General features: G+C 41.4%; 2 protein-coding genes across 3 annotated transcripts in view; both read left to right on the plus strand.

The window, feature by feature from the left end:
• Positions 1 to 495: 495 nt before the first annotated feature.
• Positions 496 to 6,829, plus strand: LOC306798445 (uncharacterized protein). Of its 2 annotated transcripts, XM_079298465.1 has the most exons (3): positions 496 to 715; positions 939 to 1,529; positions 2,152 to 6,829. In XM_079298465.1, the coding sequence occupies exons 1-3, from the start codon at positions 628 to 630 to the stop codon at positions 4,797 to 4,799; spliced, it is 3,327 nt and encodes a 1,108-aa protein (XP_079154591.1). In that variant the 5' UTR covers positions 496 to 627; the 3' UTR covers positions 4,800 to 6,829. The 2 variants fall into 2 exon arrangements, with proteins under 2 accessions (XP_079154591.1, XP_079154592.1); XM_079298466.1 differs by lacking the exons at positions 496 to 715; positions 939 to 1,529 and adding an exon at positions 801 to 894.
• Positions 6,830 to 8,190: 1,361 nt separating this feature from the next.
• The window catches only part of CDC5L (cell division cycle 5 like), a 30,532-nt gene continuing 12,071 nt past the window's right edge, over positions 8,191 to 26,651 (plus strand). The window contains exons 1-14 of the mRNA XM_079297978.1: positions 8,191 to 8,517; positions 11,378 to 11,481; positions 12,293 to 12,454; positions 13,254 to 13,381; positions 14,008 to 14,107; positions 14,191 to 14,409; positions 15,507 to 15,651; positions 15,775 to 15,963; positions 17,313 to 17,461; positions 19,119 to 19,281; positions 20,345 to 20,509; positions 22,079 to 22,159; positions 22,477 to 22,722; positions 25,414 to 25,611. Coding sequence (XP_079154104.1) covers positions 8,473 to 8,517; positions 11,378 to 11,481; positions 12,293 to 12,454; positions 13,254 to 13,381; positions 14,008 to 14,107; positions 14,191 to 14,409; positions 15,507 to 15,651; positions 15,775 to 15,963; positions 17,313 to 17,461; positions 19,119 to 19,281; positions 20,345 to 20,509; positions 22,079 to 22,159; positions 22,477 to 22,722; positions 25,414 to 25,611 — 2,094 coding nt within the window. The 5' untranslated portion in view covers positions 8,191 to 8,472. The remainder of the gene's footprint in view (positions 8,518 to 11,377; positions 11,482 to 12,292; positions 12,455 to 13,253; positions 13,382 to 14,007; positions 14,108 to 14,190; positions 14,410 to 15,506; positions 15,652 to 15,774; positions 15,964 to 17,312; positions 17,462 to 19,118; positions 19,282 to 20,344; positions 20,510 to 22,078; positions 22,160 to 22,476; positions 22,723 to 25,413; positions 25,612 to 26,651) is intronic.

Genomic DNA, 26,651 nt, shown 5'->3' on the forward strand with positions numbered 1-26,651 from the left:
AGGGACTTTGTAGGCCATCTCATACCAATCGCCCTGTCATGGGCAGGGACACCCTGCATGTATATGAGTTTATGCGTTTATATAATGACCTACATCTCTACACATGTAAATATGTACACACACGTTCATCTATTTTCCACTCTCAGCCTGAACAGACAAGACCAGGATGAAACCAGAGGTGCTGTCTAGAATTTTCAGGATTTTTGTGACTCCTGCATTGGATTATTTTGTGATTCTTTCTGTTTCCCCAGCAAGGGAGTGCCTTATTTATGCTACAATTCCGATCTTAAAAGTATGATCATTATTAGCCGAGACCTAATTTTACAGGAAAAGAAGCAACAACCGATCAAAACCGGGAATAGGTTTCGCAAAGCATTCGAATAATTCTGCCCAGGGCTGGAGGCTGCGCGGCCCAGGTGGGTGATTAAACGGAGTTTTTGAACCCTTCGGAGCAGGTTTTAAACGGAGTTTCAAGGTGTATTTAAAAGCCTCGCGGGGAGCCCACGCACTGCCCAGGCCGCGCCCCCGCCTCTCCCTCAAATCAGGGGCGGCAGCGGCGCCGGCCCCGCCCCGCTGCGCAGGCGCGCAGGGCCCGGGGTTCGAGTCCCGCGGCGGAGCGGCCCGGAGATGCCGGCGGAGCGCGGAGTGCTGCCGGCGCAGCCCGGAGTGCCGCCGGCGGCCGCGGAGGGGATCCCGCAGGCGGCCGCAGACAGCGGTAAGAGCCCGCCGGCCTGGGCAGGGACCAGCGCGGCTCCCGCGGGAGCGGCGGTGCCCGAGAGAACGCGGACAGTGGGGACGGCGGGAACGGGGTGAAGTGGCCGGGCCGCCGCCGTGTGCGCATGCGCACTGCCAATGCGCGGGGACTATGGTGGACGCGGTGCCGTCAGGTTTTTGGTGTTGTTTTTTTTTTTGGTAATTGTGTCTGTTTCTCCTCGCAGAGCCCGAGGTCTTTGAGACTGTGCTGCCAATCACTGTCTTGGTGCTGAGCGATGAGGATTTTCTCCAGGATGATGATGATAAGGAGCAGGAAGTGTCCATTCCCGAGGTGGAGCAGGAGTTTAAATTCGACAACAGCCTTCGTCTAAAAAATGAAGTGGAACCTTCAAACGACAGTATCAGCGTAGGCAATTGGGATACAAACAAGACTGTTTCAAATGAAGATAGTTGTATTAAGTGTTCCGAGGTTAAATGGCTTGGTGAGAGTGTGTGTAACACATCAAAATTATTTTTAAGTGATGGGTGTGATGCAGACTCGGATAAATATGGCCAAAATTGCGTGTTACCTACATCGTCTTGCAAAACAGAGCTTCCAGAGATAATCAAATGCGATGTTGGAGAAGATTGTGGTGATAATGATGGTTTTCAGAAGATTCCTCCTCTCCTCTCCTCTGCTGACACTTTTGAGACATTGGTAGTGGTACCCAAACATGAAGAAGAACCTGTCAGTATTGCAAATGCTCTTTTTGATGGCAGTCCCCAGAAACAACCAGAAATCCACGAGGAATTTGAGATAATTGTTAAAGCAGAAGGTAATATATTAATAAGATTATTCCAATTTTAAGAAATACAGTAAACCTCGAGTTTTTGAAATAAAAAATTGTAAAGAAATGCTATGAAACCAAGATTTTTCAGAGTAAGCATTTCAAATTAGATTCATAAATGCAGCAGAAGGAAAATATTACCAGGGGTACGCTCAGTTCTTTCACAGACTCCTGCAAAAGGCAGTGAAACTACAAAAGTTGGTACTTTGTCATTCTCCTCCAATGAGAAAAAAGGTGGTCTTTCATCAGGGAAATGTTCTCAAAAATGCAGAAAAAGCATGGTATTTGTGAGAATGGAGCTTTAGAGAAGTTGTTAGTACTTTGATAGGAATTCTGGCATAAAGATGTTCTGTTAAAAACTGGATGTGGTGTTGTCCTGTGAAATTCAGAATCTTGAGTGAAAATAGAAAGTAGCAAAGAAGGTGGCTTCCAGCTGGGAGAAACATTTAAATATTGGGGGCAGAGAGGAACATGAAGAGAGGTATTAGGGAGAGAGAAATAATTAGGAAGCTGAAGTAGTGAAGAGCAAGCAAGTCACTAGGCAATTTGGGATTATTGCTGTGAATTAATCATGAATATTTGTGATGTGACTTTTTATATCTCCTTGTAGATCCTGATTCCTCAAAGAATGAAGATAATGAAATTGATTGCAGGAAAATAAGTAAATTTGAAGATGATACTCTGAATTCTCTTTTGGAACAAGGCTTGAAAGAAGAAGAGAAATTTACCTTACCTTTTAATAATTGTTCTGATCCATTTCTTAATGGATGTTCTCCTACTTTTAAGGAACATCTAGAAGATGTAGGGAAACCTGATAAGAATGCTTCCACTTCTGCTGAATCAAATACTACTGCAGAACACATTTACAAGATGTTGACACCATTCCCTAAGAAAAGATACCGGCAACAAAAAGTTGTTTCTTCCCATGCAAGCCCAAAAGAGTTCCAGAACCAGAGAGAAGGTTTAGCGTGGCTGAAGGACAGTGTGACCATCACACCTCTTCCTAAAATGTCTTGTTTTACAAAGGAGAATGAAAGATTGAGCTTCAAGTGCAGGTTTTGTAATTCTGTGTATAAATGCAGTGCACTCCTGAAGAAACATATTTATTCAGCTCATAAAGACAAGAAAATACATAAATGCTGCTTTTGTAAAAGAACTTTTTTCTTTTCTTTGAATCTTAAGAATCACCTTAAATTTCATAAGAAGATTGCTAAGTTGCAAAAGGCAAGAAAAAATAGAATAAGTGCTAGAAAAGGGAGGCAGAAAGGATCTGAAGGAAAATCTGAGACCAAGAAAAAAGAAAGTAAATACAAGAAATTTTTCATTAAAATTGAAAGGGACTTTACACCTCTGGATGTGCCAGTTAGCTTTTCCTGCAGAATTTGTATTTTTGCTTCATCAAATCCTAGGAGTTTTATTAATCACTTGAAGGGACACAAGGAGAGGCCACCTTACCAGTGCCCTCAGTGTGATTATTCCTGCAGCAGCTTGTCCTACCTGTTAAATCACATGTACTGGCATGCTGGCTATAAACTCTACCAGTGCAGGTTCTGCACTTTTTTTTCATTGTATTTTGCCAGCATGGTGAGGCACAGCCACATCCACACAGGGCAACACTCCTGTGAGCTCTGCCAGGCAACATTCAGCAGCACCTCAGCGTTGGAGAGACACAGGAGGATACATGCAGGGACAGAAACATGCCAGGCACAGCAACCTGGCTGCCTGAGTGGGAGGAGAAGAACTGAAAAACCTCCAGAGAATTACCCATGTGATGAATGTAACCTGGTGTTCTACACTAAAGGACATCTCAGCTATCACAGGAAATTTCATGAACAGTTAAAGGCTAATGCTTACACAAGTCAGAGCAATAACTACTTTAAAAGCAAAATATGCAAAGCTGGTGGTGATTTTCAGGGCCGTGTTTCTCACTCTCATTTTGGTAGAGAAAATGATCGTCTGGGTGGGGGAATCCTGACTTCAGAAGTGGAGTTGGAGCAAGCAGGTGATGTGTGGCACAATAAGAAAATATGCCCTGGAAAGAAATTCCTTGAAAATAGCCAAGGAGGCAACAGCCTAGCTGTTACTGGAAGTAGATCAGAAGTTGCTCAGACCTCTTACCAAATGGATACTGTCACTTACAAAGAGCAGCCTTTCCCCAAATCAGAGGCCTCTAATTCACAAGTGCAAGATGATGCTTCATTTCATAACCTCGTGAAAAACTTGGAGGGTACATATCCTTCCAATTTAAATACAGTCCAAACATACAGATGCCAGCACTGCAGTTATGCTACTGATGTTCCTAACAACTTCAGGCTGCACCTAAAGATACATACAGATGAAAGACCATTTGTGTGTAAAGAGTGCAATGTGGCATTTAAAACATTAAACAATTTGCAGAAACACAGCCTTCTTCATGTGAAAAATGGACAGGAGCTTGGAAGTTGCCTCTTTGTAGAGAGGTGTTTAGAGAATCTTGAATTGCATCGTGAAATCCATGGAGGGACATATCCAGAAAGAGATTTTAATTTCTTCAGAGGCTCAAACAGCTCCTTGCTTGGTTCAGAAGTCTGTGGAGTAGAGCGAGGTGTTTTTAGGGGCACAGCAAATGATGTGCAAGCACAAAGTCAGCCATTATTATATCAGTGTGCAGAGTGCAGCTACGCTACTGGCATTTTAAGCAACCTGGAACTCCACATCAGAACTCACACGGGTGAGAAGCCCTTCAGCTGCACCGTTTGCCAGAAGAAGTTCCGTACTTCCAGTCACCTGAAAAGGCACAGACTCACACATTTGAGCGTGGAGCATTTCAAGTGCACGAGCTGTGACTACTCAACCAACAAATGGCTCTCCTTGAAACGGCACCTGGCTTTGCACACAGGGGAGGGAACCTCCTCTCCTGGCTGCCCCTACGAGCACAAGGAGCTGCCTGTCAAGACATACAGGTGTGAGGAGTGTGGCTACTGCACAGCCCACAACGGGAACCTGAAGCTGCACCTGAGGATCCACACGGGGGAGAAGCCGTTCCGGTGCGGGCAGTGCTCCCTGGCGTTCCGCACCTCCAGCCACCTCAAGCGCCACCTGCTGACTCACCTCAGGCTGCACTGCAGGAGGTGCACGTATTCCACCGTGGATAAAAACGCTTTCCAAAAGCACATCAAAACACACAAAAAGAAGTACAGGTGTGCAAAGTGTAATGTGGTGCTGCCCACCAAGAAACTGCTGGAGAAGCATAAGCAGCAGCACAAGCTCGGAATGTGAGGTTGAGAATTGGAAGTTGGCGCGTGGTTTTGGACATGTTTGCATTTCCTGAATTTCTTCATGTCTTTGTTTTTCCTTTGCTGTGCTCACAGCAATGGCTGGTGATGGATGCATCCAGCATTTTGTTTGGGAGAGTGAATCTTGGGGTATTGGTTTGCTGCAGGTGTTTCTGAGAACATCACTTGTAGCACAGGCTGTGCTGAAGATCTTGGAAACAGTTTTTCGTCCCTGAGTACCTGCTTCAGTAGAGGTCAGTTATTTTGGCCAGTGTTCATTGGTGTTTAAACAGTTATTCTGCACCACTTATTTTCTTGTAAAATTTTAATAAGGAAAAAAAGAATCTCTTTTCTAATTGAAAGAATGTCTAAAGGGAGGGAAGGAAGGGCATTTTATATTTTATAGTAATAATTTTCCATATAAAAATGATTAGTGTATCTGCAGGCTTAATGCTACCTCCCATCTGCTGAAAGTTGCCTCCTTTATTCCCAGGTGCTTTGCAATACTTGTAAGAGGAAAAAATAATAGTATCTCACCAAATTATAGAAACAAGATATACACATCATCACTGGGCAATTGTGACATGAAAATGTTTTACGTGTGTCTGTGTGTATAAGATGTTTATTAAGCTGTTACCTTGTCTGAAGTTTTTTGATAATTTTTTGAGAAATTAATTACCAGAAATGGTAATGCCCAGAAATATATATTTTATGACACTGAGAATCTTTAAATCTTCAATTTTATGTGAATGTCCAATGTTAATCTAGTATGAATCTAGCCTTACCTTTTCTCAGGTTGGTAGTTACTGTGTTGTTTGTTAAAATAGATGATACACTTTTCAAATAACTTCTGTTAATATGAGCAGTTGTTGATAACTGTGAATGCTGTTTAGTTACACTGAAAACCTTAGCAGAATTTGAAACTGTTAAATTTATTTTAAGAAGTTGTGTAAGAACCATTGTACTATGCAGCAGTTGGTGCAGGGTATGGTGAACCCAGATGGATGCTGCTTCCAATTTGTATTTAAATCCAGACAAATCTTTGTTTGTTTTGGGGTTAGGCAGTGCTAGGAACCCTTGAGTCTGGTAAGTGGTTTTAATAACAGTGTGTTATCCCCTTGTGTGAGGAAAGACAACAGCAAAGGGCAGGTGCAAACTGTGCAATGCTACAGTCCACAGAGCAGCAGAACAAATCTGTGGTTTAATTTAGAGAATGTCAATGTGGAACTCAGTGGTTTTTTTTCTGTTCCTGGATGTCTGCCTTTCTGTAGAAATACAGATAATGTCTTGATACAGGCTGGGAAGGGCTGCCCAGAGAAGCAGTGGAGTTCCCCTCCATCTGGATATAATCCTGGACAACTGGCTCTGGGTGGCCCTGCCTGAGCAGGGGCTTGTCTTCTAGAACTCCTGCAGCCATTCTGAGATTTGGGAGACAACTTTCCAATAATGAATTGAAACTCCTGGATAGATGCATGTAATTAAGGCCAGATCAGCAAAGATATTCAAGTGATCCAGTTCTTTGGAGCTTCAGTAAAGTGAGAGAAGCAAGTATCTGTGCCTGAACCATGGGGGTTACAGGTGAGTGACTGACCTTGGAGCCACCTAATGCAGTTGTGGGAAAGAAGAATGTTATCCTGTATGAAGAAAAAAAAAAAACATTTCTGGGAAATATTAATGGTTACTCAAACTTGGGGGAGTGCTTAACCTGCATTACATCACATTTCTGATCATTTATTTGAAAAGAACAGGTACAAAGAGAAAACAAAAGGAATTGTGAGCCTCTATATCAGATGAGACTAGAAAGGCTAAATCTGATAGTTGTTTATAAGTATGGTGTACAATGATGATGAAGAGAATAAATTAACTGCATTAAATTTTTGGAAGAGTTTGTAAACATAAGTTTCTTCAAGTTGTAAGTAAGAAAAAGGTCTTTTCAGTTGGATGATTTTATAAAAATAATTACTGATGATTTTATAAAAATAATTATTCCTAGTCACTGCCTCTAATAAAAATAATCAGTTCAATGGCTCCTGACATTGCTTTCTGTTCCTTATGCACTGCACTGGATTTTTGGGGCTTCAAAGGTACTCTCAGTCTGCTAAGTCAGTGAAATTTAAAAGTTGAGGCATACTCAAGTTTCAAATAAGACACAGGCCGTTGTTGGTATCTTTTTTTGGTAACTAGAAGTGTAATATTTTTTATTCATGCAGTTTAAACAAATATCAAAGCCATTCCTAAGTCACACTATGAAGTTTCCTATTTAAATAAAAAAAAGTTTCATAATTTTCTCCATGAACATACCGTGAATTTGGACAAAACAGGGAAGTGTAACAAGAGAAGTTGAGTCAAAGGCTGCCATTTTACCTGCTGTGCATCTGCTAATTAAATGAATACAAGTTAAGGAGGAGGTGATGTAAATGAACAATAGTCAGACCTGGATGGTGTGGTGGTGCATCTTCCTGTTTGGGCCACACTTGACCTCAGAAATGCTCGTTAGGGCTTGGCCTTGATGAGCTGGGCCAAGCTGCTCTTGAGCTTATCCAAAACACTGTCTGCTGCCAGGAACTTGTGCTGGCTGAGGAGCCCCCTGGATTTTTAACAGCCTTTAGGGACTTCTTTTTCTTGCCTGAATAACCACCCAGGTGGAAAAAACATTTTTGGTTCTGAACTTTCAAAGCTACCAACCTGAATTGCAGCAAGGGTGGAAAAATTGCTATGAGCAAAGGCAAGTCTGTTGTGACTGTCTAAGCAGTGGCATTTGAGAGCCTCTGAGCTCTCCAGGCTGCAGTGGGCTGAGACCAGCACCTCCCTTTCAGTGGGGCCTCTGAGCCACACAGCTCCCAGGCTGGATGTACCTGGGGGCCACTGAGTGACAGTGACAGAGCCTTGACACTCAACCCTTCACCTGCTGAGAGTGACATGAGTACTTACCTGAGAAAATTTCCCCAATTTGGTTGTGCACCTTGTACACACTCCTTTAGTGTGTGAGTGTAAATAATGCAAATGCACTATTGATGCTGCTCTCTTGTAGAATCATAGAATACTTTTGCATTGGCACCTTGCACCATCTTAGGCTGCTCTGAGCCCTGTCCAGCCTGGCCTTGGACACTTCCAGGGATCCAGGGGCAGCCACAGCTCTGGGCAACCTGTGCCAGGGCCTCCCCACCCTCACAGCCAAAAATTTACGCCGCACATAAACGCGCGGAGCTTTTTCCTGAAATTAACAAAATACCGTCTAACCGGGGCACTGGGGGATGCGATTTCTTCCGCTGTCCCTTTGCTGCCTCATTTGCGTCCCTCAGGGAGCGGAATGAAGGCGCCGCTCCGCCCTTGGCTGCCGGCCGTGCGCTCCTCCGGCCGCCAGGGGGCGCCAGCGCGGAGCGCGGCCTCAGGACACGCGGGGGGGCCGCGCATGCGCGGAGCGGCCGGACCCGCTTCCTTGGAGGAGCTGCGGCCTCACTTCCCTTGGAAAAGCCGCCGGTCCCGCTTCCCTGGCAAAGCAGCCGGACCCGCTTTTCTGGCAGAACAGCCAGCCCCGCTTCCCTCACCCTCGGCACCGCCGCCGCTGAGGGGGACCGTGCGCGGTCTCGGCCGGCCCCGCTGACGCCAACCGCGCTCCCGTCCCCTCTCCATTCTCTCGCTCTAGCGGTTCGACCCCGCCTCCCTTCGCCGCCAAGATGCCGCGGATTATGATTAAAGGCGGCGTGTGGCGGAACACCGAGGTAGGACTCGGCGGGTTTGAGCCCGGGCAGGCGGGGGGCCCTCGCTGTGCGCAGGCGCGGCAGGGCGGCGGGAGTCGCGGTGCGCCTGCGCGGGGCTCGGCTGCGCCCCTGGCCGGGCAGGTCGCGCTGCGCTGGGGCCCCGTGCCGGGACATCAGAGGGGTTGGGAATGCGGGGCGACAGCGGGAAAGGGTCCGGAGCACATGCCGGATGAGCATGACAGAGGGAGCTGGCGGGGCTCAGCTGGAGAAAATGAGGCTCGGGGGGGACCTTCTGCCTCTGCACAACTCCCTGACAGGAAGGGACAACCGGGTGGGTCGGGCTCTGCTCCCAGGCAATAAGCGACAGGACAAGAGGACATGGCCTCAAACTGCACCAGGAGAGGTTTAGGTTGGACATTAGGAAGAATTTATCCATAGGAAAGGATGATTAAGTACTGGAATGGGCTTCCCAGGGAGGTGGTGGAGTCTCCATCCCTGGAGGTGTTTAAGGATAGACTGAATGTGGCTCTGAGTGCCATGGTCTCATTGACATGGTGGTGATCAGACAGATTAAACTCGGTGATCTGAGAGGTCTTTTCCAACCTAACTGATTCTGTGTTTCCTTGGCTCTCTGTTGGGCTGCATTCCCCAGGAGGCTGTGCCTTCATCCTTCCTGTTGCCTCAATGGGCAAAGGTCATCTTGGTGGTGGCTTTTTATTTTGGGAAGCTCAGCCATGTGTGTGTCATGTCCTTCTGCCCCAGAGAAACTGTTCCCATTGCCACGGGAGAAGCTGGGCTGTGCTTGGACATGTCCCTCTCACAGACTAGAGAGTGGCTTGTATTGCTGAGGCAGTTTTCTTACACTCTAGGGCAATGAGGCAGCAGGAATCTCTTGCCCTTGAAGGTATTTTTACACGTGGAAATGGCAAAGGCAGAGATAAGTCTCTTCCAATCCCAAAAATTCTAAGATTCACCAGGTGTCCAGCCATCAACCCAGCACCACCACCATGTTCATCATTTAACCTATCCTTAAGTACCACATCCACGTGTTTTTTATCATTCAGGAATGGTGACTCTACTAACACCCTGGCCTGTTCCAATCCTTTACTACCTTTTCCATGGAAAAAAACCATTCTAATAAGTAATCTAAATCCCTAGTGCAACTTCAGTCTGTTTATTGTCAGTGTGTGTGGGCTTTTCATCTGCAGCCCCAAGGATTCTGTACACAGGAATTATTGTTCCAAAAAAGAACAATCCCCTCCAATTTTGCTGTTGCAAGCTTTAAGTGATCATGAAAAAGAAATTAATAACATGAGAAATCAAGGATGTCAGTCTTATTAGATGCATGGTCAAAGCAAAAGGACCTGGCATTGTAAAATACAGAACTCTGTCACTGCATGCTAGGAACACCAGGCATGGTGGTACATGGTTCCAGGAAACAGTGAGGAAAAAGTAATAGAAGGTAAAATGTGCTGTGTGTGCTTTTAAGCACTTGTGATATATCAGTGATGTGCCAGGAAGCACCTAAATTTGGGGACAGCAGAGGACAGGAAAAATTGCTCTGTCTTCACCCCATTCTTAGGGTGTTCCATACTTGATAAATTTTGGTGGCTGTTGAGGAGAAAGAGCAGTGCATTAAATGGAATCACAGAATATGATGGTTGGGAAGGGATCCACAAGGACCATCAAATCCTGCTCCTGCACAGAACACTCCCAAGAATCCCACCCTGTTCCTCAGAGCTTTGTCCAAATGCTGCTTGAGCTCTGGCAGGCTTTGGGCTGTGGCCACTGCCCTGAGGAGCCTGTTCCAGTGGCCAGATATATCCCTAGTTCACCAGGCTTTGTGTACCACAGATAAAATAGGTGTGTGTTTTTCTTAATTAACATTTTTATTATGCATACAGCATTAAAAGCAGGGGAAGTGAAACCAGGTGATATCAGGTCATTCATAAAATGACCAGTTACATGCAAAAAAAGCCTGTTAATGTCACAGCTCGAGTGTGCCATAGAGCACAAAGTGAGTTAAAAAAAAAAAAAAACACCACAAGGAAAGATTTATTATTTATTTCAGAACAGTAATGACATGTATTGTTGCCTGTAGCAGCTCAAGCTAGATCAAGAGCTGATCATAAGTTTACAGTTAAAGCTGTTCTCTGAACACTCACTGGGTACAGGAGAGGGATATCTGTGGTTGACAGGGCTGCAAGAATAGCTTCAGTGCACTTAAAATGCCACTTACTCTGAATAAACCAGAAATAATGAATCAGGAATAATTAAGAATTAATATTGAGGAAGAGAAAGAGGGATGAATGGATGGATGGATGAATTGACAGACAATTAATAGCACTTCTGGCTTTTGATCAAACTCAGTGCACACTTCATTGTATGTGAACATGGCTCCCATTACATTTTTAAATTTATTACATTTTTATTCCAATTGCATTAAAATGTGAAAAATAGATAATTCTATGGTATTCTTTAAAAGGAGGCATCCAGAAATATTTGCCAATTCTATTTTTTTTTTCTAATTGTGCTGCCATTACCAGACAAACTCTTCCTTACCTCTGCTGCTGTTTTTCAGGGAAGACATACAGAGCCTTTAAACAGTAGTGAGAGCATTGGAAGTAGTAATTTGGGAAGTTCTGTTGGATATATGAAGTTTGGAATAATAATCATATGTCTTTTTCATTTAATCTTAATGGATTTCATTGACCTTTGAAATACAAATCCTGATTTTTTTTGAGATTAAAATGGAACAGAAGTAGCAGTGTTATGCTGTTTCCTCTGGGCCAGCCTGTGGAATTTACCATGTTCTCCTTTGCTTGAGCTCAGACTTTCTGTTTTGCAGTCCATAAGAGTATTTATTTGTGTTTTTTTCAAGGATGAAATTCTGAAAGCAGCTGTTATGAAATATGGCAAAAACCAGTGGTCTCGAATTGCCTCGTTATTGCACAGGAAATCAGCAAAGCAGTGCAAAGCCAGATGGTAAGTGAGAGGTGCTGTGCCTGGAAATGTGACATTCATAATAAGTGGAAATTTAGGAAAAATGTTACCACAGACTTAATTTATGTCCACAGAGCAACAACTTTTAACACTGTTTAATTTTATCATGGAAACTTCAAACTCTTACTGCTTGAAAGTCGTTGAACAAAAGTAGCCAGAAGTTCTGTTTGCCAGTGACTGCAGTGTTAGCAAATGCAGGATCTCTTTAAATTATAAACATTAGTTTTTTCCCTTTATTTAAACATGTTTTAATGGGTGGATATTGCCAAGTAGTAAGATTGTAAGATACTAATCTCTTTTCCACATAATTTTCTAATTTCATGTAATGGGAGTTTGGCTTGAGAGTAAACATTTAGAAATTGTACTGTGAAAATTAATATTTTATAAAAAATGGGAGCTTTAAACTGGTGCAAATACTGATGCAGTATAAATGTATTTGAGAATCAGACTTAGTTTCTTAAGTTCTGAACTGCACATATTTATTAGAATATTTATTGTAAGGATAACAGTACTGGCACAGCTGAGGATTAGTAAGATAATTGTTGAAGGCTCCAGACCAAATAATTCTACCATTTCTCTGTCTCTGATAGTTGCAAATTTTCAGGATTAATTCTATGACTTTCTACTGTGCCAGAATAGAAGATGGGAAGGGAAGAAGAAGCAGAATCTATATGAAAACTGCTGGATAAATAATACATTTTAAAGCTCAAATACATATGTCATGAGAACTCTCTTAAAGACAAATCAATGGATAACTTGGATCTGTCATCCTTATTTTTTTCCCTTACCACAGGTATGAATGGCTGGACCCGAGCATCAAAAAGACAGAGTGGTCTAGGGAGGAGGAGGAGAAACTGTTGCACCTGGCCAAGCTGATGCCAACCCAGTGGAGAACCATTGCCCCCATCATTGGGAGAACTGCTGCACAGTGCTTGGAACACTATGAATTTCTGCTGTGAGTTTCTGCTTGCCTAGAGGAAAACCTAGCCAGGAATACCCAAAAAATCCGTGGAGAAGTAGCAGTGGATCCTTGCCTTCACCCATGGTGGTAAATTAGGATGGTTTCAAGTTGACTGAGTCCTTTTGTAAGCAATTCTTTAAAGATTGTTTTCAGTCACTTGTGTCTAGCTTGAAAGAAACTGCTGGAACCTGGAGAGCAGCTTGGATAGAGATGGGTGTATCTCTTCTTGCTCCTGGTCCCTCTGGCTAAGGGACTGTCAGGCTGTTAGGCTGGTTTTTGCTGGCTGATCAGCAGGAGTGGGAATGTGACAAAGAAAAGAGACATAAAACATGTTGAAATGGCTGAATGTGCAGATACCATCTCTCTGCTACAAAGAGTTTCTTTAGGCCATGAGAAGAGAAAGAGTGTGCTGTTCTCCCTTGTGAACTTTCTTAATTCTGGTGCGATTGTTTGCATAGAAAAAACATAATAGAAAACTTGATTTTTAAATTCTGTCACTGCTTGAATTCTTGATTTTATTGTTAAAGATTACCTGAGGAGATTTGTTTACTACTAGCTGTGTCAGTATTTATTTTATAAAATATTTTATTGCTGTAATGTAATACTGTGTTGGTTTCTTTCTCTTGTCTTGTTTAAGAATATGAAACTGTCCCAGGCTGGTGAATTGCATAACAGATTTAATGTATTGTACAGAGTACAAGGTTACTGCTTTATGATCAGTCTTTGGAGACACTTAAGGGATGGTTATTTTTCAGTCTGGGGGAAAACAAAGAGCTGCTACAATGTGTTTTAGGGACAAAGCTGCTCAGAGAGACAATGAGGAAGAAACTGCTGATGATCCTCGGAAACTGAAACCTGGAGAAATCGATCCAAATCCAGAAACCAAACCTGCCAGGCCAGATCCCATTGACATGGATGAAGGTGAGTTAGGAGTGTGTTTACAATTTTTGACAGAAATCTGATCTGTTTGATTTTTCTGTTTACACAGCCAGTGTACTTTGTTTTTCTTCTTTTTTTTCTACCAGCACCTGGTCATTAACTTACTTAGAAATTTTGTATTATTTCTGTATTTGACCAGTCAGTAAAATTTTCCAGTTTTCTTTTTCTTGGTGTGTTTTTTTGCCTCCTTATCAGTCACCTTCATCTGTAACCATGACTAACTGTTCTTTCCTTTGACAACTGCTCTGCTTGTTTGCATTCTGTATCTTCATCATTTTCCATCAGCTTACAACTCAGATGAATCCATGCTGAGGCACAGAAGGACTGCCTGTCTTCTTTCTTTTTTTCTCTTGCATAGATGTAAATGAAGTTTTACTTCCAATAATGTGGTCAGTTTGCCTCTTTATGTAAATATTTCAATTTGCTTTTGATACTTATTGATACTGTTTTCAATATTAGGCTTTTTTCTAAAAGTCTAGATGACACAGAAAGCCTGTGGTTGATCGATTCAGCTTTTAAAGATGATTTTCTAATCTTAATGTCACCTTTTTCCCAACTCTCATCTTTCAAGTGCAGATTCACTGCTGTATTCATTTGTACTATTGCAGATGAGCTTGAAATGCTGTCTGAGGCTCGAGCACGTCTGGCAAATACACAGGGAAAGAAGGCCAAGAGGAAAGCCAGGGAGAAGCAGCTGGAAGAAGCTCGGTAAACTTTCATTTGGTTTCATATCCTGGGACTGCTTTTCTTTGTGCTACACTTTAAATCATGTGGTGTTACTGTTTCTTTAGACGTCTTGCTGCTCTCCAGAAAAGACGAGAACTTCGAGCTGCTGGAATTGAGATCCAGAAGAAAAGAAAAAAGAAGAGAGGTGTGGATTACAATGCAGAAATTCCATTTGAAAAGAAGCCTGCCCCTGGTTTTTATGATACATCAGAAGAAAATTATCAGTCCCTGGATGCAGATTTCAGGAGACTGCGTCAGCAAGACCTGGATGGAGAATTAAGATCGTAAGTGTCTGTTGTTATGAGGAGTATTTGAAAAAAAAGCAACCCATATGTATGTATGGTAAGTACTGGAAATATAATGTGGGTGGGAGTTGTATTTTGTGTGGGACAGATACAAGTGCAAGTGGCCTCTGCCTTTTCAGTTTTCTGTGTTTTTATCTTTCCAAAAGGTCTAGTTCACCTGTTGTCTGTGATCACCTTTTTTCTTTCCTCTAGTTCACCTTTTATCTATCAGAATAAAGTTTCTCACACATGTTATTACTCTTGAAGTCAAAATGCTAATAATTGAGGTTGGTTTTTTTTAGCAGTTCATTTGCTTGTGTATTTAGTGTCCTTTAAGTAATAATCTTATTAAGATTGCTTATAGGAGTGGATTTATAGTATTACTTTTGATGGAGTTGTTCTTAAGGTGATGTCCTTAAATGCTTAATTTCTGCCCATTACTCCCAAAAAATCCCCAGAAGTGTAGTTGAGAAGTTAAATGCTACTCTTGGATACATATTTAATTGTACAAGTTTGCATTTTCCAAAACTGCTTTTTACTAAGAGAGTTTGGTTTATTAACTCATGTGGTGTTACTGATTTTTCTGCATGGCTCTTCATCCAGAGGGTCAGGCAGGAGCTTCAGACTGAAACTTATGATTTCACTGACTACCTCCATTGCTGTTTGAAGAAAATGACATTTTTATTAGAGACTGAAGAGAAATTGGTTCCCACTTTCCACAAAAGATGATGTTCATCTTCCCTTAACAGCTGCCAGAGAAAACGGAACTGTTCACATTCCCTTATTTTTCTCTCTGAATTCTTGGCCTGACATTTTTTTATTGATCCAGTGACTCTGTTGATTGTAGTAATTCAGTCTAAAAGATGAATCTGTTGGCTAATTCCATAATTTAAAGGCATTACACTGCCCTGCAGTAGTTCTGCTCTAAGATCTGCAGATCACATCTGATCACCCACAAGCTGCTCCACTCCCTGCAATGTTTTATTTCAGCATATCCAGCATTGGATAAGGGTACAGCCTTTTTGCTCTTGGCTTGTTTGCTTTGCTTTGTAGCTTCTCTGTGTGTTCTGAAATGATTCTGTTTTCCATCACAACAGTGAGAGGGAGGGAAGAGAGCGCAAAAAGGACAAGCAGCACATGAAACGGAAAAAAGAGTCAGACTTGCCCTCAGCTATTCTGCAGACCAGTGGAGTGTCAGAATTTACCAAGAAAAGGAGTAAACTGGTGCTTCCAGCTCCTCAGGTGAGGTGTTTACTGATAATAAACAACTTATAAGGCCAATACCAAACAGTGCTTTCTATTTTATTAAATGAATCTCATAGTTATAATGTATCTTACTGTGCCTTGGCATTTTCTCTTTCAAAGATATCTGATACAGAACTTGAAGAAGTTGTAAAAGTTGGCCAGGCAAGTGAGATTGCACGGCAGACTGCTGAGGAATCTGGAATCACAAACTCAGCTTCCAGCACTCTTCTCTCTGAATATAATGTAACCAACAACAGCATAGCTCTAAGGACTCCCAAAACTCCAGCAGCCCAGGACAGGATCCTGCAGGTAGAGTATAAATGTACAGGATGGGTTTTAAGTTTTGGAGCAGGAGTCAACTGAGTAGAAGGTGTAAATGCTGGAGAAACACTCCTTAAATTATGTGCAATTTTGGGATCTGAAGCAATCCCAAGCTTCAGGACACACTGAAGGTCACAGAAGCAGATCTGCTCCTATTTGGTCAGTTGTCACCGTGTTTCAAAACATTCTGAATTCTTTTAGTCATATATTGAGTGAAGATTTTGACCATTCTCCTGGTGTCTTGCACGATTTTCCCTTCTCTTGTGTGTCTCTCAGTGTTGAAGATGTATGAGTTCATCTCCTTAAAGCAGTGTTTTTATGTTCAATTAACAAGTAGTAATTGACTGCAGCAATGCAAGAATATTTTCATAGCACTGTATTGGCTTAAGACTTAGGTTAGCCAAAACCTGCCTTTGCAACTTCTAATTGCCTGGATTTTTCAAAAACTGGTAATGTTGAGTAACATTTTGTTGAGTGTGTGGAAATGGATAAATTAAATCAGTGCAGTTAATGTGTAGGACAAAACAAGACCCCAAAAATCCCACTCCAAAACAAAAAAACCCAAAAACCCTCTGAGTTGACAATAAGCTGTATTTCAGCTGTTCCATGGTAGTAGAAAAGAGAAAGTTCCTGGCTCTGCAGATCATGACCTAAGTCTGTGCAGTGTTTGCAGGATTGGTCAGGCTCACCATCAAATAGAGTACTCTGGCATTATAGTTGTCACAGGATTATGCATATACAAAGTTCTGTAGGTGAATTAGTGGTCTTTGGGGAATATATTTGCTATTTGCAGTAGTAATGGTCTCATTTTCAGAAAGATTTAATTCCTCACTGTAGTAAGGAAAAATCAAATAAAAAAGGGGGCTATTCATTAAAGCCCAATTGAGTCATGGATCAAAAATCTAATAATGACCATCTCTTTTGGAACATTCTCTTTAAAGTGCAGTCTGGATAAAGTTGATTGAATTCAGGTTGCAAAGTTCAAGTGTGCTCTTCCCTCTTAAAGTCTTCTTAGGATTACCTGAGTGTTCAGTCACTGACAAATCTTGGAGGTTTATGGAGTCTGGCAAACTGAAGGATGCTGAAACAATAAGTAACCCACTCATTTTTGCAGCTCCAGTTTATAACATATTTTACTGGAAATGAAATTCAAATGCCTCTCAGTGGAATAGTAGAATTATAAATACCAGTGTATGGGTGTTAAAGCTAAGAAATTTTAAACATTTTCCATGAACTGATATTCAGATAACTCTTCAGCTGTTCTTGCTGCTACAGAATCTGTTAAACATGACTGTGAATGTCTTGGTGAAGCACTGCTTGTGTTGTCTGTTACACAGGAGGCCCAGAATCTGATGGCTCTCACAAATGTGGACACCCCCCTGAAAGGAGGTCTTAATACTCCCTTGCATGAAAGTGACTTTTCAGGGGTAACACCACAGAAACAGGTTGTTCAGACTCCAAATACAGTCCTTTCCACACCTTTCAGGTAAACAGACTCCATGTGTGATGGGTACTTGGGTGGGCATGTGTCTGTTTGGAGGTGAATGAACAGAGCAGATTTTAATGTGTAAAATACTACCACGATTAGAGCTTCAAAAGAAATCTTAACTCACTTTTATTTCAAGCCCTTGTACAAATTTCTCCTTCTCTGTGTCTTTAGAAAGCTCAGCCATGTCCTCTTCATCTGTGTTGATAGAGTGTATGGCTCACTGGAGTTTTGATCCAAAATGTGGCCTTCTGTGGTCTGGAGCAGTAAAAATTATTCTGGAGTAGTGCAGGAGTATAAATAGTAAGCTGGAATGTCATTCTGTATGTGGATCATGGCCTTTCCAAAGTATTACCTTGGAGTCAAAGATGTGGGAGGTCCCTTAGCCAAACCCACACTGAATTTTTGAAAAGCTGGAGTAAATATTTTATAAGCCATATATATCCAAAATAAAATATTTCTTATATTGCCAATCTAAATAGTATGGAATTGCTGGTTTAACTCTTACAGTGAACAAATATCCCACAAATGTCAAATACCATACAGCTAAAACATGATACATTTGGTACATTTTGTGTTTCAGGTTTTTCCACTTAGATTCTAATTTTACTTGTATCATGTTAGTAGGAAAAGTGGAGAATGAAATAAAAAGGACCTTTATGGCAGCTTTTCCAAAGCAGCTTTATTTTGTTTAGAAGCTGTGTGCAAAAGTCCTGATCTTTTAATTAAAAAAGGAGGTCCAGCAATGAGTGCTTTTTTGGAAGATCTGTTGGTGTCAGTGTGGTGCAAAATGAATGTAGAATTTGACCTGGAGTGATCTGGCTGTTGATCTGGATTATTTTATATTTTAAAAAGTAGAAATACTCTAATTTTGTTATTTGAAAATTTTTGTGGTGTTTTTTTTAGCTTCTGAAGTTCAAATTTGCACATGTAAATATGGTACCTGTGGATCAACTTGGTTTGCTTGCAGAAATGCTCTGTCAGTGGGAAAATCCAAGTCCTTGAGCAGAGGGAAAAATTAATCAATCCGTGAAGTAGCCCCTTGATCATGTAGTAGGTCACTGGGATATAGAGCAATATTCTTTCCCAGTCTAGAGGAGAAGCAATTGGGGCCAATAAAATCTTAAGACTTAATCCATGTTGCCTAACCATAGATACATAGAAGTAATTATTATAATGTAATTACTTCTTCAATAGTCAGTGGAAGCAAAGAGGCATTTTCATGATGATCCATTCAGTTGCAACGTGGGACAGCTGTAGGGCCTGATGATTTCAGAGTGAATGACTTGCCCAGGTGGTGGGGAAATCAGAGCTTGCAATTCAATCCTCATTACTGTATCCCAGAATAATGCCTGGTGACTGGATAAGATCTTCTCTCAAAAGCAGCAGTAGGAGTTTGTGTTGGTGGAGTTCCTGAAGCTTCTGTTAAAATGATGATGTGCCTAGATTTCATGTTGACAGGACCTTGGTTACATCTTGACAGGCTTCAGTAATTTATTTTGTCATTCTTCTAATTGCACTTTACTATTTCACTGCCTCCTAAGAAAAAACTTCAGATTGAATGTATAGACTGTGTTTATGTAACTTTTCCCAACATTCAGACATTTGTAAGCAGAGTTCTATAGTAGAAAACTAATGACTAACTGCACTTCACTAGAACACCCTCTCAGGGGTCAGAGAGCTTAACTCCTCGAGGAGGAATGACTCCCAAACCTGCACTTGGCACAACTCCTGGGAGAACTCCCCTGCGGGATAAACTGAACATCAACCCAGAAGAGGGAATGGCAGATTACAGTGACCCATCCTATGCAAAACAAATGGTAAGTAGTACTTAACAAGTGGAAATCAGTGCTCTATCAATTTTCAGGTTTTTAATTCTCATCTGCTGAACAGAAATTTATCGTATAAGAAATCTTATTTCTTTCACCTGTCTGCAAATCTGTCCTCACACTTAATAAAATACATTTTTTATTTAAAAGAACAGAAATTTTGCTGCTTAGAATGGTTTTCAGTGTGCTCAGTAAACACACTCTAAAACTGTTTATTGGAGAAGACCTAGTTAAGCTTCCATCCTTTTTCTGTCTTTGAAGCTGAGCAGGAAATGCATCTTGAGCATTTTTCTTGCAATCCTACACAATCCTCAAATTCCTCATCATCTTGGTTTCCTGATTTACTTACAGGACCTTTTCATCAGTCTGTCGTGTTGACAACACTGAGCTAAAGGAGTTCAGTTTTTGCCATTAGGAGCACTGGGGTTTGAGATGTTCAGAAATCTGAGTCCCATCCAGACTCTTTCATCACCTTTGGCAACAGATGTTTCCATTCTTGGAGATTCAGCCAGATGGACCCTGCCAATTAGACATGGTATAAAAGGGCATATACCTAATAGGTAGCACCTTGGGAACTCCTTTTATGTGGCTGGTTCTGCAGCCTCCACTGTGGCTTTGAATATCTCCCACCTGAGCTATCAACACTTTTCTTTTTGGCCTAGCTAAGATATGAACTCCAAGTGTTTGGCATGTTCTCACAAAAATAACTCTTCAAGGTCAAAATTCCAGAGCTCCTCTTAGCTTGAAGGAGAAGGTTTATTTTATGTACTCATACTTTGGTTCTGCCTTAGCCTTTTCATAGCAAAAAGACTTTTTACTGCTAGAAAGGAAACTTAGGATTCAGACTCCTGATGGACTCCACTGGTTTCCAGTTCTGGTGCTTTCTGGTGCTTTCTGGTGCTTTGCAGCAGACTGAGGTGGCCAGGGGATAATTAGTGTGTTGTTCCTGTCTGTGAATGCAGATGCATGGAGTCTGGTGATGCTGCAGTCAGAGTATCACACTGCATCCAGGGTATGAATGCAGAAACATCACCTCTCACTGCTCTTCCCACAGGAGAGGGAGTCTCGGGAGCACCTGCGCATGGGGCTCATGGCCCTCCCTGCTCCAAAGAACGACTTTGAGATTGTTCTGCCTGAAAATGCAGAAAAGGAACTTGAGGAACATGAAGTAGATGAGACCTTTGTAGAAGATGCTGCTGATATAGAAGCCCGCAAGCAGGTCAGTGTGTGAGATGTGGATGGTGCCTTTTGTGTAAAGTAAAATGTGTTCCTTTCACACCTGTTCAATGGAAGAGATTCAGCTTCTTCTACAGGATAGCAAAGTAAAATGTACCTGTTTTCTTTGCTGCTATCAGAGTATACACACATGCCAAATCAGTCTTCTCTCTAAATAATTTTCTTAATTTCTTAATGTTATGTATCATACAATTTTCTACCATGTGTCCTACCTCCTGTGTCTATCTCTCAGAAGATAAAAATTTTTTTAAAAGCTTTTTTTTACAGAGCCACATGATTGCTTTTAAGCAAATAAGAACTGTTCCTTTTTTCAGTTTCAGGTTATTTTCTCAAGGTTGAAAGTTTCTGTTTGTGAGGGGCCTGACAAGTATATATGAACACAGGCAGGCTCGTGGCACACAGATAAAAATCTGCCATGCAGGGAATTGGTACCCTTGGCCAAAGGATTGGTACCAGAGAATTACCCAGACAGCCAAGTTGTGAATGGGTCCCTGTTGTTTTGTTTTGGTTTAGAATCAAGGAAGGCTGGATGAAGTACAAGCCTAAATTCTGCCAGTTAAATGGCTGTACTGGCCAGTAACCAGAGACACATTAAATATTTCTAAAAACAGTCCCTTTTCTATGTATTGCTTAACCTAAATTTTGTGTTGCAAATCTCTTTCTGTTATATACCTTATATAAATACAAATCACTTTTATAAAAATAAATGGGATTTTTGAGTCCAGAGAAGTTTTTGGTGATGGCTGTGCTTTGACAAGTGAACAAAATATTCTTTAAAATCCTGTGCTTTGATGTCTTTTTTAAGTGGGGTAAGTATTTCCCAGAATTTGATTTCTAGTGTGTCCTGTTTGGGGAGGAACATGTATATGTATATCTTATGCATGCATACCCTAATAAAAAGTCTGAATAAATACAAGTAATGTATGTGTTTAGAATAGAGGAAAGAATCTGAGTTTTACCATCATACAAGAGAAGAGCATCCTGCCTTTTAAGTGACAATGTGACATGATGGGATTAGGACATGGAAGATGTTGATCATTGTTCCTGAGGTTCCTGACAACACTGGTTTTTCATGTTATTTTTTGCTTAGAACTGTATTGTTAAGAGAACTCTCATGTTTTCCACTTTCCCTAGTATTGTTTTAGTGAAATATGTGCTTTTAAGTCATTGAAGATGATGAACAGAGTCATGGCTGCTAATTCAGGAGTCTTTCTTTTCCTGGTGGATTTAATGTCTGAAGAATTAGAGCAGTTGTCACACATGGAGAAATGCGTAAAGAACAAAATCATGCTGGAGTTGAGATTGAAGGAGAATTTGATGCCTGGAAAAGACTTTTGAAGATCTCTTTTCTCTTGGAGTTAGTCTGCTGTGCTCTTCCCATTCACTTTAGAGACAGTAAATTATATTGTCATCACCTGACTTAGCAACATGAAGTCTGTATACTGGAAGGAATCTTTACTGCAGCAATCCATTAGTTTTTATATCACATACATTCCCAGGCAGCATCTGACTGGTTCCAGTGGCTGCAGTAACACATGGCTTGTTTGTTTAGGCTCTCCGGGAAGCTGAGCGGGCCAAGGAGCTGAAGAGAATGCACAAAGCTGTGCAGAAGAACCTGCCACGGCCCTCAGAAGTAAGTGGAAACAAAATTTGCTGTTAAAGAGCAAAAATTAAAAATAAAGTCTTTAACTGTTATAGGAGATCATGAGAGAGTAAAATCTTTATTGACTATGCTGATTTACAGGAAACTTCCCCAGCAGAGTTGTCATGAGATACTTCATCTGCACAGATGTTGAGATTGCTTCATGTGTCCCACCACAAGGGATTTTGGCACCTGCTCTATGGGGTTTAGCTGATTCATAAAATTCATACTTGATTGCAGATGTATGAATTTAATGTTAACTTTGGTGTTTATGATATTTCCAAACTTTTTTTTTTCTGCCTGGGCAGGTTAATGAAACAATACTGAGACCCTTAAATGTGGAACCACCTCTAACAGACTTGCAGAAAAGTGAAGAACTCATAAAGAAAGAGATGATTACCATGCTTCATTTTGATCTTTTACACCATCCATTTGGAGAACAGTTTACTGGCAAGAAAGGGAAAGGCCCAGGGTTTGGAAGCAACAATGCAGAGCACATGGCTTACTTGGAACAAAATCCTTATGAGAAGTTCTCCAAAGAGGACCTCAAGAAGGTGAGAATTGTGTGGCTGAAGGAGACCCAACATCTCATTAGGGCACAGTTCTGTAATACTGGGGGAAAGAGCTGCACAGAATTCAACTGGGAGGTCTCCAGAGGGTTGAGTGAAGAGCTGTAATCATGGAGTTATTGAGGTTGGAAAAGACCTCTGAGACAATCAGGCTTGATGTTAACCCAGCATTACCAAGCGTTAAGTAAGGATGATTTAAATGCACATTCTCCTTTCTGTAAGCTGATGTTAATCTGAGCTTTTAGCAGGATAATGAGGATGCTGTATTTGCCCATAGACATTGTCACTGAGATACAAATTTGAATGTGTTGTGGTTGCTTATGATTTTAAATAATGGTAAGAGCAATAATACCCCAACAGTTACCAAATTCTACTTTGCTGTTTCTTTAAATTGCTGTTAAATCTTTGAGGCATCAACCTGGTGTGATACTCACCGTCTGCTGCTTTTGAATTTCATTAATCCAGAATTAGAGAGCATTTTCTTCAAAGCAGTGCAGACCAAATAGGACAATAGTAGTCAGTTTGTACCTTGGAGCAGCAAATCAAGTTGTTCAATTATGCTTGTCAAGCTTGATCCAGGCAAGCTGTGCTGGTGCAGAGCCTGCTGAGCTGTGGCAGCTGATCTTAGAGCCATATCTGGTCCAGAAGTGATGAACAGGCAGATTGGGCCGTGGCTGGCTGCAGTGAGTGGGCGGCCTGGGCACTGTGTCCTGTTTTGCATTGTAATCCCAAGTTAAACAGCAGCTCTGGACCAGGGTTCCAGTTCAGGGTGTTCATTTATTTAAGCAGCTACAGATGTTGCCTTTTGCTGCCAAGTGACAGATAGGCAATTCTGTGGTTTAGCTCTTGCAAAGAGCTTCACCTGTGAAGCTGTGCCAGTAACCTTTGACCAAATGCCTGCAGGAATAAAAATGAGTTAAAAAAAACAAAATCACATGCCACCAAGTTGTCTGTCTCACTAGACTTGTCCTGTGACAATACCTGTTGTATCTGTGCACCTAAATCCCCTACTCCTTCAAGGTAACTCTAAGGATGCACAAGCAGATTTTAAATCCTTGACCATATCTGACCAATGAATGTAGAGCCTAAAAGGAGAAAGACTGAACAGTATGTACTTCCAATTTGCTGTTAAATGAAAAATTATGCTTCAAGATCTCTTACCAGGAGACGTTAAAGATGGAAAATACAGTTAGATCATGAATTTCACTGCCTTGCCAGTGTCAGATTGTTCCCTTAGGAATGTTCTCCAAGTGCTTTCTCTGGTTGTTTTGAAGTGCAGTGAGAATCAGGTTTGCTATCACTTCCCTTAGAGACTATTACACGGTCCACTAGTTTTTGTCTGGAAACTTTTCTTCAAAGTCCCTGAAAGTTTTGTCTCCTAACTGATGGGCAGAAGTTTTTTTGCACCCCTGCTCCTGCTTGCTCTCTTAACATCCAGCACGATATTCCCTCTTTGTCTAAAATGCAGTTCAAACCAGAAAATTTTCCTAGATCTGTGATCTCATCTGAGGTTTGTTTATTTTGCTTTACTTCATTTTTTTTTAACATCTTCATCCTAAAACTCTTTTGTAAAATACTCCCTTCTTTTCCTGATATACAGTTCTCTTTTGGGAAGGATTAGCAGTGATGCTGGGCACGGTGTGCTGAGCTCCTGAAGCTGGGAAGCACTGCTGGTGCCACAAGTAATACACCCTCAAGATGTTCTTCACAGTGTACTAATCTTGGCTAATTTGTCAGGTGTGGCTGTGTTACTCCTATTTTATCTGTCTTGACCATCAAGAACAAGCAATTAATTTTCCTTTCCCCAGTATCTGTGGAATCATCTAATGTGGTGATACTTGAATTTCTACCTGGTCAGTGTGTAGTTACAAAACATAACATCTGCTTGCATTAAGATACGTACTGCTGATAGAGAAGTTTGTGCTGCACCTGTAAATGCTGTTCAAATAGAGGACATGGACATGCTCATAACCAATGAAGTCTAGATTGACAATGATATTTTATTTTTTTAGTTATTGATAAAATTGGAAGGACCTGGGTGCCTGTGTAGTTTTGTGGGCCAGTCTCTTTGTCAGAAATATTAAGAGTTGTGAGACTAACAAGAATCTCTTCAGTTCATTGCAAACTTTGTAAAGTAAACTGAAAGCAGCAGAGTGCTCCTATCTCACCAATCCTTCAGCCACAGAATGTGTTAGTTACAGTCAGAGCTGTATTCCCTGCAGTGAAGCTTACACAGCTTGCTGAGGAATGTTTAGGCTTGACTTTTCAGGTTGTGTGGAGAAGGCAAGCAAAAGGAAATGAAAAGTGATTTTTGTTTCATAGGACAGCTGCTTCTGTCTGTACCTCAAGGTCCCTGCTTTTATCTCCATTCTTGTGCAGCAAGGTGAAGTATCTTGCTGTGCCACAGCTTTCATTAGCCACGCCAGGGTGATGTCAAGTTTGGCCAAATTATATAAAATGAGGGATAGTTGTGCTGTGAGGAGCCTTCTAGCCTGGGTTTCATTTGTAATCCACAGCATCTGTGTTTGATTTCATAGTTAGCTTAACCTGATGGTGAGCTTTGAATATGAAAAGAAAATCTGCCCCCATGAATTGCACACTGAAGGTTTGAAAAGAAGAGGAATTTCCTTGTATCCTGTGCACTGTAACTGCAATTTCTCTCATCCTTCCCAACAGGCACAGGATCTCCTGGCACAAGAGATGGAGGTGGTAAAGCAAGGAATGGGGCATGGAGAGCTGTCAAGTGAAGCTTATAACCAGGTGTGGGAAGAATGCTACAGCCAAGTGTTGTACCTGCCTGGACAGAGCCGCTACACAAGGGCGAACTTGGCCAGCAAAAAAGACAGAATAGAGTCCCTTGAAAAGAGACTCGAGGTCAGTCTCACTTTTTTCTGCCTTCTGCACCTCTTTTGTTTTTAACTTGTGTGTTTTTTGCTGTTGGTTTGTTTTGTTTTGTTTTTTTTTCTCTGTAGGAGCTCAGTCAGGTCTTTTGAAGGGATTCTTTTGGAAAGGTTGGTTGTTTAGTTTTCCTAGGGAGTTTATAGATCTTCTTGAGGCACTTAAATCACCTTGTCTCATCTTCCTCCTTAAAATATCCCACACAAAGTATTTCCACACAGTTTCTCTCTGCACTATTAGCTGTAACACAGCTCATCCACTCCATTCTCTACTGGAGAGAAGGTCAGGTTCTGCTCTCTCTTAATTACATGTAGATTTTTTGATGTTTTCCTAATCTCTGCTGTGAGTTGATCAGATCTTTGTCTGTTTGCACTTGATTGTGGTCAGTATGAGGAGAAACCTCAGAGAAAGATGCTTAAAAAAACCTCTCTGTCCCAAAGTTGTTTTCTTTCCAACTTAACACTTGGTTTCTGACTGATGGTTATGTCCATGAAGATGAGATAGTCCTGAATTCTTGCCAGGCTGGCATCTTTTTCTAGTTCCAGAGATTCCCGCCAAAAAAAAGAACAATGGATGTTTGTGATTCCATTTCACTTTCTTTATCAGACCCTTTGACACTGATTTCCCTTGCTCAGTCCTTTTCACCCAAATGCTCCATTAAAAAAAAACCAAACAAAAATACACAATGTTCATGATAACAAGTAAGCTGGTCTGAAACAGTTTCTTCCCACAGAACGTTTGTTCTGACTTGCAGTAAGTCATTAAATGTTTTCTAAAATACTGCCTAAAAGTCTCTCTAAATTATGTAGTCATCAGATTATTTTATTCTCGTGGTAAAAGGAAACTGCAAAAAAATGTTTTCCTGTATTTAACATCAACATAGCTACTGTTGCTAGAAGTAAACCTCTCCAAAAAGTTGCTATCCCAGAAATAACCAGAGTGGCCAGAAAGGCTGAATTTTCCCTTGATCCATACACACAAAATACCAGGTGAGTGTGTTTTGTGAAGTCTGTCAG

Source organism: Erithacus rubecula (assembly GCF_903797595.1).
Source record: "Erithacus rubecula genome assembly, chromosome: 2".
NCBI lineage: Eukaryota > Metazoa > Chordata > Aves > Passeriformes > Muscicapidae > Erithacus > Erithacus rubecula.

What these genes read in the sequence shown, in the direction of transcription:
- LOC306798445 (XM_079298465.1), top strand. Translation starts at nt 628, where the DNA reads ATGCCGGCGGAGCGCGGAGTGCTGCCGGCGCAGCCCGGAGTGCCGCCG. An exon ending in GCAGGCGGCCGCAGACAGCG is followed by an intron (nt 716 to 938) that starts GTAAGAGCCCGC and finishes TTCTCCTCGCAG; the next exon opens with AGCCCGAGGTCTTTGAGACT. An exon ending in GATAATTGTTAAAGCAGAAG is followed by an intron (nt 1,530 to 2,151) that starts GTAATATATTAA and finishes ATCTCCTTGTAG; the next exon opens with ATCCTGATTCCTCAAAGAAT.